Source organism: Balearica regulorum, chromosome 2, assembly GCF_011004875.1.
Source record: "Balearica regulorum gibbericeps isolate bBalReg1 chromosome 2, bBalReg1.pri, whole genome shotgun sequence".
NCBI lineage: Eukaryota > Metazoa > Chordata > Aves > Gruiformes > Gruidae > Balearica > Balearica regulorum.
Genome location: NC_046185.1, coordinates 142,584,389 through 142,596,941, shown reverse-complemented (window position 1 = coordinate 142,596,941; position 12,553 = coordinate 142,584,389). Strand labels below are relative to the sequence as shown.

At 36.8% G+C, this 12,553-nt stretch overlaps 1 protein-coding gene across 6 annotated transcripts in view; it reads left to right on the top strand.

Moving 5' to 3' along the window:
• AKAP9 (A-kinase anchoring protein 9) overlaps window positions 1–12,553 on the top strand; it is a 119,870-nt gene that overhangs the window by 102,849 nt on the left and 4,468 nt on the right. For all 6 annotated transcript variants that reach the window (XM_075746209.1, XM_075746211.1, XM_075746210.1 and 3 more), the window contains 12 exons: window positions 450–568; window positions 1,342–1,533; window positions 2,432–2,620; window positions 3,277–3,421; window positions 4,173–4,392; window positions 5,425–5,575; window positions 6,483–7,151; window positions 8,849–9,054; window positions 9,939–10,047; window positions 10,916–11,101; window positions 11,642–11,842; window positions 12,239–12,471. In XM_075746209.1, coding sequence (XP_075602324.1) covers window positions 450–568; window positions 1,342–1,533; window positions 2,432–2,620; window positions 3,277–3,421; window positions 4,173–4,392; window positions 5,425–5,575; window positions 6,483–7,151; window positions 8,849–9,054; window positions 9,939–10,047; window positions 10,916–11,101; window positions 11,642–11,842; window positions 12,239–12,471 — 2,620 coding nt within the window. The remainder of the gene's footprint in view (window positions 1–449; window positions 569–1,341; window positions 1,534–2,431; window positions 2,621–3,276; window positions 3,422–4,172; window positions 4,393–5,424; window positions 5,576–6,482; window positions 7,152–8,848; window positions 9,055–9,938; window positions 10,048–10,915; window positions 11,102–11,641; window positions 11,843–12,238; window positions 12,472–12,553) is intronic.

The following is a 12,553-nucleotide window of genomic DNA, read 5'->3' as shown; positions in this document are numbered from 1 at the left end:
TTCTTCTTCCATATTACATCATCAGCGCAGCTTCATCATCTCTTGATACAATTTAAAGCTCCCTAGCAGTGGGAGATGATGACGGGTGCTGACTTCTCCAAGAGCAATAAAAACTATTAATATCATCATTTTCATAGGCAAAGGCTCAGCATATTAAGGGAGAGGATGTAATTTGGCAGAAGTGTTTGTGCAAGTAGTTGTTTCTCTTTTAGAACTAAACTAGGATTTTTAAGTTTGAGGGTTTGGACAGGTTTTTAGTTTTGTTTTGCTGTCACTGCTTTGAAACTGAAAAAAAAACAAAAAACAACCCTATAGAACAGGTAGTCTCCAGGCTTAGAATCAACTTTGGTGACATGCAACCACCTGTTACAAAAAATACTGTTTTGATGCCTGTTCTTCAAAGTTTCACAGTAATCCAGCTTTCATGTTTTTCTCTCTTTTTATTTTAGACTCCAGTTCAGACTGGAGTCAAGGAATGTATCTTGCTCAGACCCAGGGATCTGACACGATATCTGAAGGAATAGATGAAGGTGAAACTTCAACAGATTTACTCCCCAAAAAAATTAAGGTAAAATAGAACTGATCATTTTGTTATGGAACAAGAGTGATACTGCCAAAAGCTTAGATCAGTTGCTGCCTGATTAGTGAAAAAAGAGCCATTTAGATAAGTTTTATTGTCGACTATTTGAATACATTTTATAATACTTCTTATAAATGATGTGCAATTTTGCACATTAAATTAGGTTAAATATTAGTTTTGCAACTATATGCTTGTTCTCAATTATGATTGAGAATTATAACTATTATTAATTTATTGCAATTATTGTGTATTAATGATAATGTAATGATCACATTACATAATTTTATAGGTTCTGTTGTTATAGGTGTAGAATAATATCTACATTATGAAAGTGAATAAATGTGTTTATTATAAACAGTAAGGGTATCATGCTTTTAATTACATTAAAAAAAAAGGAGCAAGTCTTTTCCATCAAAGCCCTAGCTTAATAGTAATTTCAAAAAGTGAATTGCAAACCTCACCTGGAATCTTCCCAGGACTTTGTTTTTTAAAATGTTGTCAGCTTCCATCAGCAACTATTTTAAAATTTGAGTATTAATTTGACAGATGAACTTTGGGAATTTCCATTTGAAACTAAGGAAAAATACACCTATTTAATAAATTCTACTGTTTGGCAGATATAAAGAACTGGGTCACACTTTTGGTTTTGATATGAAGAAGCATAAATAGTTTCCTTATGCCAATCAAGTTAGAAGATGATTGTTACAACAACAACAATAATTCGGACTGGCATTACTGATTTCTTTTTGTATTTATTGTAGGGTTTGCTGAGAGCAGTCCATCATGAAGGCATACAGGTGCTGTCACTCACTGAATTTCCATATGGTGAAAAAGAGATGCCACCTCTTAGGCAAGAACCAGAATCTTTGCGTGAGGAAAGGAAAGCTTTTCTAAGCACCATTTCATCTTTGAAAGACCTAATTGCAAAAATGCAACTTCATAGAGAAGCTGAGGTATAAATAATATCAGAAGATTCTATCTAAATAAAAAATAATTTATGATAACCTTATAAGGCATATTCACAATTCAGGTTTAAATGCTCTAAATATGCTGCTACAAGGCAAAAGACTTCAAAAATATGCAGTAAAACTGCATGTCACACTTTCTGGTAATAAAATACATCTTAAATAACAGCTTGCATTTGTCCTTCTGTGCATTGATAGTTTTTGACTGTATAGATCCACCTTTTAAAAATAATGCTATTTTGAGAGCATGTTTCCAGTAGCAGTTAAAGGAGATTTTTTTAATGTTATTTATTGGTGTAGTAGAACTTGGAGGCTATTAAAAAGATACTGTTGTGAGAGAAAAGAGGGGAGAAATTGTTTAAAATATAACACAATATTAAACAGTAATCTGTTAAAACTTATTAGGAATTGCCTAATTACCCCAATTAGACTTTTGGATATATGTAGGTAGTTTCTATTTCTTCTGCATTACCTTCAGCATGCAAAGTGGGGGGATTAACTTTATATCACTGTAAAATTAAATCTTCATATGTGATACCTGCACACTACCACATAGTTCTATGAGAGTCTAGGAACATACATGTAACATCATAAAAATTCACAAGGTAGTGTGATACAGTAACATACAATGGGGCTAAGTTTTCAGTTATAAAAAGCTAAATTGTTTCCATCTAAACCACAGATAAAAATTTAGCATTTGTGCATGCAGAAGAAATCATAACGTGTACAATAAATACACCCATTTGTATGAATGAATGTTACATAGCTATTGAGTAAGAAAAGCTCGATATTCCACTGAAAACACACACTTTACATAAAATTATAATGAATATTCTTGATGTCATCTTTGAATTCTGCTGTTTAAATTGTTTTTATACCACTGTAGATTTATGCAAGTACTGAATCTCCTGGAGGCGTCTCAGACTGGCGAGGAGAACTTCTGCATGCGATTCAACAGCTTTTTGTGAGAGAACAAAATGTTCTTCTTGCCGTGTTTCAAACTGAACTTGCAGAACTGGGCACAAGAGATGCGGTGACATTGATGAATCAGTTAGAGCACAGACTACAAGAACAGGTAATGTAAAACGTGCTTTAGTCAAAGTGTGTTTGACTACATTAGACTTTAATTTTGAATGTATACATCCATTTAAAAATACATGTATTAATAGTAGTTTTGACAGTCTAAGGGTGAAAACAAAGAAAAACTTGTAGGAAGAAGAGTGTCTTTAAAAAAGAAAAACTGATGTGGTGCAGGAAAGAGATTTTTGGGTGCACAAGCTATAAAAACCCCACAGCCTTCAGAGATCAATTTGAATTGAACACAGCTGTCCTGAGCTTGATTTCATTAAGTTAATTAGAATTATGCTACACTGTCTAAGAGAAAAGATAGCTTGTATATATGATGCAAGTTGTAAGAAGAGGAAGTGAAAAGGCTGCTATGGGTCGGAGAGAGGTCAGTTATCTCCTCTGGAACATGGAAGGATTAGTGAGGAAAATAACAGTTTCCCATAAAACTGATAGCTCTCTTGATTCTGTAATTTTGATGCCTCGTAGAGAAATAAAAAATAACAAGCAGTTCTTTCCAGTATTATATTGACTTAATTATGAATTAATTAAAAATATTTTTAATATATATGCACTATCAATGTATAAGTAAATGTAATATCCACACCATAGATATTTTAATAAAATCAGGAGTTTTACTTTTAAATATGTTTTGAATGTTAATAGGCTACTATCCAGAGAGCAGCAATGGACTGTCTTCAGAACGCAGACAGAAGAAGTTTGCTGATGGAGATTCAAGTGTTACATGCTCAGATGAACAGTAAGAAAAATAATCCAAAGAGAGAACAAGAGATTGATTCAAAAAGCCAAGGTGACTTGTTTGGTAATATATGTCTATTTCCAAACGCTTTCACGGCAGTGCCCGTAACGTTGTAGGTGAAAGAGTATTGGCTTTCTTTGCTCTCTGATTTTGATACTTATGTTCTGAGCATGCATACTCTTCATCTTTTTCAATCTTATTGGACTAATTTTGAAAAAAAAAAAGATATAGCCTATGTTCTTATGACTTGTATTAAATTGAAAGTGATAAAAAGTTACTTCAATTGCTATAAAAATTTGGCTTCTATTTTAAGGGGTTTTTTCCATGCGTTTCAGTGTTTAGGTTCAGCAACTTCAAAATTACCTAAGTTGGATAGTCAGTCATAATGAGTAAACTAAGAAGCAATTAGAATGAACAACAAAAAGTTCAGAGAACAGATATACTTTAAAATTAAGTAAATGCTCACTGTCAGTGTTTTGTCACAAAAATTTGGTCACAGGTATACATACGTACATAACTTCAGTTATGTTAGTCATAATCCAAATGATGCCTATTGATACAGTAGTGCACATAGCTTTTTTAAGAAGTTTGAGTTGAAGTGATTTCTTGGGAAGCATGAAAGATATTCCAGTATGAAAGGCATGGTTTTGCTCTTACACCACTATTGAAAGAATATATTATTTTAAAATATCACTCTTAGTGATAGCCTTGTGGTTATTCTCTGTGCTAGGGGAAACTTTACCCAAGTAGACAGTGTTGTTTGTTTACTAAGTAATTTCCATATTAATGGTACTCTCATTAGAAATGCTGGAGTATAATGTGCAGCAGAAGCAGTCACAGATACTGGAGATGCAAGTGGAGCTCCGGAGTATGAAGGACAGAGCAGCTGAGCTTCAGGAACAGCTGAATTCAGAGAGAATGATGGGTGCTGAGCTGAAGAATGAACTTGCACAAGCCAAACTGGAGCTTGAAACAACTCTTAAAGCACAGCACAAGCACTTCAAGGACCTAGAAACTATCAGGTACACCTTTCAGGGCCAACCTTTCTGTGTCGACAGTGAAGATGATCTTTTCTGTGTTGTCTCAAATCATAGTATTAATTTTAGTAAGGAAATTGATCTCATGAAATGTAAATGCTTCTCAGTTTTTCTGTAAAAAAAATCTGACAAAAACTGCACTTATGTTCCATTTGACAAAAAATATAATTCTATAGATTAAGAAGATCTGATTCATAGTTTGATTTAATGATTTATTAATATCAAGTTTCTTTTTAAATTTTGACAGACTACTGTACACAGACTAATAAGAATACCATATTTATTAAAGGCTTTTCTGCTTCTAAAACCGAACATGGAGAAAAAAATTGCAGTTATGATGACTTTGCAAGTACCTCCATATGAAATTCTATTAACTTCTAAGTGTTGCTTATTTGGCACTCAAGAAAGCCATTAGTATTTATACCTTTACCAGATGGATGTGCCCATGTACGGTATCTTAATGTGCAGCTCAGAGATAACAAATTAAGACAGTTTAAATTACTATTACTTTAGAGATTATCTTATAGCCTTTATAGACCATCAGGAGCAAGATTCTTTTGCAAATTGATGGAACACTGTTTTGCAAAAAAAAAAAATAAAATTCAGGGCATAGATTTTCTTTTATTATTATTATTATTATTTCCTCCCTCACCCAAGATAGATTTTTTTTTTTTTTTTCCTTTGAGACACATGGCAGCAAGGTACACTTCCCCTTTATTCTTTCAGATTTTGGCCAGTGACTGGATTAAGTTGAACACTAGCTGCCTCTGAGCCACCAATGAATGAAAAATGGCAACTACAAAGTTAGCAGGATGGGCACACTTTCTGTCATTTTTGAGCTATGCAACTCTTTTACTTTTGGGTTAGGCTAGTTTTTCTAAATAGGCTTTTCACTGTTACTCTACTATATAAGCAGTGTTTCCAGTGCACAAAATGGAATAAATACCAAGTAATTGATGTTACTGTGATAGGATTAGAACCATTGTCTAATCTGAAGGTTGCCCATTTCTCTTTCAGGACTGAAGTTAAAGAAAAAGCAGCAGAGCTAGATATTCTCAAGGATACAATGGCCAGCGAACAGAAAAAATCAAGAGAGCTACAGTGGGCTTTGGAAAAGGAAAAAGCTAAAATGGAACGCAGTGAGGAAAGAGGAAGAGAAGAGCTTGAGGTATTCCATAATCCCAATGGCCTTGGAACATCAAGGAGCACACAAATAGTCTTTTGGTTAACATTTCATCTCAGCTCACATTTTTGTCCAATGTGTGCTCCATGTTCTGTCTTCAACAGCAGTATTACATTGTCTGGAGCTCAAGAAAGATGTATAGCAGCCGTGTGACAAAGAAAGAAAAAGGCCTGATGCAAATTCCATTTAAATCAATAGGAATTTTACAACTGCACTTGTCAGGTCCAAGATGAAAAGATTCTATTTTGTAGAATAGCCCTCAGATATTCAAGGGGATTGCACACTGCTAACATGGCTACATCTAGCCCCCACCACAACCTAACTCATATAAGATAGTATTTGAGAATATTATTTAAGGAGTTCTATTGTTTGTCTCCATTTTAAAAGTCAGCAGTTTCACCAAACTGAGGAGTTTACTTTATGGAAAATGCATTACTAGTTTCCTTGGTACCTCTGCAGTATCTGATAGAGTGAGGGAGAGAGCAGGTATTCTACTACAAGTATTGAGACAAAAAAACCAGTCACTCTAACAGCATAGTTTTATTTACATCTTGAAATTTTAACTTGCAAAATCACTATCACAGTTTTAGAAAGTAAAAGCAGCTAGTTATCTTCAACTTCAGAACGGCGGCTATTTGAATCTCATTAAAAAGTATGTGTTACAAATATTCTTCTTTTATGAGATGATCTGATTTTAGAATAAAGACGCCTGTAATATATTTTAGTACCAGATGTGACTGCAGCATTCACAATATTGTCACGTTAATTGTGAATAGCAAAACCTGTTAAAAGCAACGTGTGTAGAGGTAGCATATTTGCAATTTGTAGAAAATAATGGAAACTATACGCAAATGGCTTTAATCAATTCTTTTCTTCTGTTTTCTTATGGAAGGATTTAAAATTTTCACTTGAAGATCAAAAACAAAAGAACTTACAGTTAACTAAACTTTTGGAGCAAGAGAAACAGCTGTCAACTGATCTGCAACAGAAAATTGAATCCCAAGAAGCACTCAGTGCTGCCCAGCTGTCACGTGAACGAGGCCATAATTCTGAGCTGCAGGTGCTTCTTGAATCAGAGAAGGTTCGAGCTCTTGAAATAAGCAGTGCCCTAGAAAGGGAAAAAGAGCGATGTGCTCAGCTTCAAAGTGCTGAAGATAAGGGACAAGCTGGAACACCTAATCCATCTGAGGAATTACTTAAAGAGCTACAGAAACAAATGGATGAAAAGCATGACCGCATAGTGGAGTTAGTAAGTGAGATGGAGAAGTATAAACTGGAATCTGTGCAAGTGAGACAGCAAATGGAAAAAGAAAGGCAGATCCAGAGGAAAGCGTTACAAGCAGAACAAGATGCTAACATAATAGCACAGAAGAAACTCCATGAACTGGAGTCCAAAGTAGAAGACCTTCAGTGGCAACTTGGAGAAAAGAAGCAAGAAGTCCATAAATTAGGGAATGAATCAAAGAAGTTGCAGGAAATAATCCAAGAATTACAGAAAAAAGAGCAGGAGAATGAAGGAAGAAAGGAAGCCCAAAGGACACCAAGCTACAATCCAGATGAGGTACAGTAGGACTGAGAGCAATGTGTAGTACTGAACTGTGCAATTTAGTTTTTAATCCTTCAGTTAGCATTGTGTGTCACTGTGCCTTTACTCGATCTATAAAATAGCCTACAGATTACAAAATACAGGCACCAGGGAAAAGGAAGGCATTCTGGTTTTCCTACCTGAAACTGTTCACACTCATCCTCTGAGAATGAAGCTGTAGAGCTGTGTAAGGAGGAGTGTGAGCAGGAGAAATGCATCTGAACGTAGACACACACCTTGTGCCTCAGTATAGGACAATATTATTCCCTGCACCTAGTTACAGGAATGAGCTATTCCTACTCAGGAATGCTCCACTGCTTTTGATTTTTAGTTCATAAACCGCAGGTGGTCTTTGAAACATTTAAAAGTGATCTCCCAACAACTTCAATAATTACGTAAACAAACAAGCGTATGCATTAATATGTATCTTAGCAAACAAAATACAAGGAAGAAATCAAGGTAAAAAGTTAATTTCAGAATTTAGCCTAATTTTTAGATGAATGAAAGTTGGAACCACTGTTGCCTGTAAATTTTTCTCTCTCAGAAAATGTTTGGAAAGTTTTTTAATTATTTTTAAATTGCTTTTAAAACTCTTTAGAAACTTTCCTGTAAGAAGTAAGTGTTGCTGAGTGGATGCTTTGTGGATAGTCCCAGAGAGGGTTGACAGGAGACTTGCCTCTTTGCTGACCATGTTTTTGCCCGTCCTGCCATTATCCCATGCTTTTTGGCAGCTGTCTGTGGAGCCAGGGAGAAATCTTTTCTCTTCATCTAATTTGCCTACTGTTTTTAATCTTCTGAAGCATTGGAAACTGCCCACAGCTGGAGGCAGGATGTGGAGCGCATTGATAACTGTGATAGCATCAGCCCTCCTGCTATGCTTAGTTTGTGCACCTTGCTCTTCTGCACTGTGGTCAACAAAGGGTCTTCCCTTGGGTCTGGTTGGCAGTGGCTGGTGGGGCTTTTTCCCTGCCTCAGCAGCAGGCAATATGATCTGCTCTCCAGGATCTGCCTGGAGTTTCAGATAATAAATCTCCTTCTGCTTCCTGTGACATTTGCAACGCTCTGCTCTTTTTCTCATTGGTACCACACCGTGGTAAAATATCCAAAGGCACAGCCCAGACTTAGGTTTCCTTGGGAGGGCTAGCGGTTCTTCCATGTCAGAGGGTGTTAGTGAGGGTGAGGAGTGCATGTTGGGTGGATTGCTTCACTGGTGGCAGCATCGGTGGTACGGATGCCTGTGACTGACTTTCACGACCATGGTGGCCTTTTCTAGTCCTGTTCCTCTGACTATGAATTGGTCATCAAAACACTTGGGCACAGTTGCCCAAATTCCACGCGCAACTGGTAAAGGAGCTGCTGGTGGAAGAAACAGAAAGGCTGGACGGCTTCTTCCTGGTTGAGTTTGTTGAATGGATTCACGCTGTAGCTGTATGATTGCAAGGTCTTGGTCAAGAGAGGCATCACTCTATACCATTCACAAATAATAGTTTAGTGGTATGCTGCCAACAGTAGTCTAGTTGCACTATACGCCTTTCTCTGTCAGAATTGTTTGTGTTCTTCAATTTCTGAATGTGTTTCAAAATCAAATGTTTCCATTTTAAAGCACTGTGCCACATGCATATTTTGAGAGAGATATATATAAAAACATTAAAAAAATACCTATTTATATACAGACTACCTGGAATACACCCAATGAGAGAACAAGGAATTGGGTTCTCCAGCAAAAAATGGAAGGAGCTGAGACAAATGAAACAACCTACCCCACGCTGACAGGAGGAGGAGATCTCTCTGCTGCTACTGAAATTCTGGAAAATGTCAAACAAAAGCTGCAAAATGCATCTCCGAAGCTGAAGCAGTTGGCTTGGAAAGCTGCTAGCAGGTTAGGCCAGTCTTCAGCTACGTGGTTTTGTTAATAGCAACCAGCAAGCTAATAATACCTTGGGTATTAATTGTCATTCACCGACTGCAGGCCCAAACGATTTTGGGGTGGTTCTAGTTTTATAGCATATGCCAGTACTTCAGATGTGCTGATGTAAGACAGGATCACAGAGTATCAAGTACTGCTCTAAATCTTACATGTTTAATATGGTTCATTATAAGTTACATCAAAACTGTCTTTTTTTTTTGTCTGCAATGTGATAAAGTTTATTTGGGTATGGTGTAGGTGGAAGACAATTTTTAAGCAATGTAGTCATTAAATAATTCACTGCATAAGGGGATGACTATAGGGACTATTGCTATGGATCACCTCCCTTGCTCCCCCTGGAAGAAACTAATATTTTATAGTCAAGTGATTCTTATTTTCTTGGGTTACTAGCTCCTTAAGAAAAGAAAAGAAGAAAAAAACCCACAAACATGGTACTAGGTTCATGGGAGGTTTGAATCTGGTTTTATTTTGCTGTTATGGTGATATGAAGCATTTATTCTGAAACATTTGGGCAAAACAGAATGCATTATATCTTGAAAATACCCTAAGATTTGCTCACACAGATTTAACAAATTTGTAGGAAGCAGAACCACATTTCTAAAAGTACTTCACATAGAACATCCTTTTTTCAAAATTAGTGGCAACCCTTCTATGCAAATTCTTTATAAAACAGAGCCAATTTAATTTAGAGTCACTGAGGAGTCTTGAAAATGTTGCCATAACTATGCTGAAGTGATTTGCTCAAGTCCCAGCATGTATGGATCGATGGAAAACCTATCAGCCTGGCTCAGGGTGTCAGACTGTACCTGCTTTTGAAACTGTCACTTTGGTTTCAGATTGCAGTTTGAAGCAGCAGATGATCAAGACTTCATTGCAATACAGAATGCTATTGAAGAAGTTATTTCAGAGCTGCAAAAACTGCCCGGATTGTCCTCTCTGGAAGAGGTGAGAGTGCGATGTTGTAACTTTGGTGGGAGAGTTTGGATGATGAGATATGAGCAGAAACCGGCAAGGAGTTAAGTCTGTACATATCCAGGTCTGTACTTTACAGAGGAAAATCTGCTCCAGTGAGTGTGCTGATTTGGAGTTGGTGAAGTGTAAAAACCCCTTTCCTTTTATTTTTTTCAATTTTAATTACCTTAAAAGTGAATTTTCAACTTTCAAATTAAAGCTTTTCCAGTTTAATTATAAATGTTTGGATCTCATGGCTTTTTCTTTAAGAAAAGGTATTTTCCTTTCAGCAGCATTTCTGTAGCTGAGGAAACTTTGCTCAGTACTTCCTGATACTAAAATCAACATTTAATATTTCCTATATTGTGTTGATACAACACATTTACTTAAACTTTCCTGTATTTACCAAAGGAAAGGCGGTCGAAGACTGAGTAGTGTGCACCTGCGTGAAAAATGAAATGAGATAATCTGTTACAAAGAATTCAGCAATATTTTTAACTGAGCTTGGCTGAGGTCCTTACCTGCCTTTTAGGCAAGTGTTTTCAACATGACTTGAAAAAAGCCTTGAGGCTTTTTTTTTCCTCTAAGTTAGATAAATCTAAACATAGTAGAAAAGCTTTGCAAATTGTTATAGCTGGTACAATTGAGCTTGTGTGAAAATATTCTGCTGTGATACATGGAATAAGCAGAGAAGAGAAAGTCACATTAATCTGTAGTTTCCATGTACACTTACGTTTTCTTTATATAAGTTATACAAAGTTATTGTCATTATCCACAAGTTTTTTGCTGGAAGCCAGTTATTTTCAAGTTGGCAGCTTGGATCTAATACAAGTTGTGTTCTGGTTTTCTTTATTCCTTCTAGCTGAAGCTAGTCCTACCACCAGGGACTCCATCTAGCTCACTGACTGAGAGGCTGCTGAGACAAAACGCTGAGCTGACGGGCTTTGTCAGCAGACTGAGTGAAGAAAAGAATAATTTGAGGAATGCTGTTGTGAAACTGGAGGAAGAACTGAGAAGATACCAGCACAGACAACCTTCTGGAGACTATGTATGTCTTAGTGGTGCTGATGTAATGATGTATATGTAGGCATAAAAGCATCGTTTTTTGCCCTCATCATCTAAGTGGGAGTGACCGAGCTGTCTGTCTGTCTGGGCTTCCCTCTGCAGAGTAAACGAGCATGAGTTATTCTTGTCCTGTGGTCAATATATCTTGACTCGCTCTTTGCTGTAAAACTTTCTGATTTTACCCAGCTTCTTTTTGTTAACTGCTCTTTTCTTTTAAATTCCATGTGCTGCTTTTTGATCGATATCTCATCACCATGAGAAGTAGCAAATAGATGCAGACAGCTTCAGGGTCATGAAGCTAGTATGATTCAATTTTGAGAAGCTGTATTTTTCTAGGACATTGGTCAGGCTCCTAAACTTACTGCTTCTGAGGTGTTAGAATGCAATGGTGGTCTCAAATCCATTCAGTGGGTAGTTTTTCTCTCAGTAATTGTATGAGCTGTCAACTAAACCAATGACTAGAATGGCACAGCTCAGGCTTTTCCAAGCTGTGTGATTTAAATTTGGTTTCTTTCCTCTTCAGTCTTCTAGACGCTCATCAGATATTGGAGTTAATATTGATACTCTCGTTGCTTCTGAGAAGGAAATTTGGAACAGAGAAAAGCTGTCACTGCAGAAATCTTTGAAGCAAGCCGAAGCGGAGCTCTCCAAGCTGAGGGCAGAGCTCAGGAGTGAAGCTTTCCTCAGAGAACTGGGATCAGATTCTGAAAACGCTCTTTTAAGGGTAGGAGGACTTTGTTGCCTGCATACTAACTACAGCTGCTTTTTTTCCATTTTGATTTGGGCCTAATTTTTGTGTTCACTCTGATTATTCTAAGTAAACAGACAGTAATTCAGGTTTAAAATTCTCATCTTCAGATACATGACTCCTGGTTTTTCTCCCCAAGAATGCTATGCAAGCATTGATGTTGTCCTTTTGTGTGTGCTCTATTTCTTGCCATGCAGGTGATCCTCAAGTTAGAAAGCTACCCTCAAGAAGTGTGAGCAGTAGTGCACTCTTTGCCATCATAGCAAGAAATGAATAATCACAGAAATGCTACACAAGTAATGATGCCAAAAGTCTCAGAACTGTAATCATTCATGGAGCTTACTATCCTTTTTTTTTTTTTCCTTGTTGTAGAGAATTTATGGCAAATACCTACGAGCAGAGAGCTTTCGGAAAGCTCTGATATATCAGAAAAAATATTTGCTGCTGTTATTAGGCGGATTCCAGGAGTGTGAAGAAGCCACGCTGGCCCTCATTGCACGAATGGGTGGACAGCCTTCCTACACAGACCTTGAAATCATTGTGCATCATTCAAAGGGTTTTACAAGATTTCGCTCTGCCGTCAGAGTGTCCATTGCAATTTCAAGGTAAACTGGAGGAAGTTAGATTTCAAACAGATATGAGTGTGCAATTTAATATATACTGTTCTAGCTGTCTACTGGAATCTAG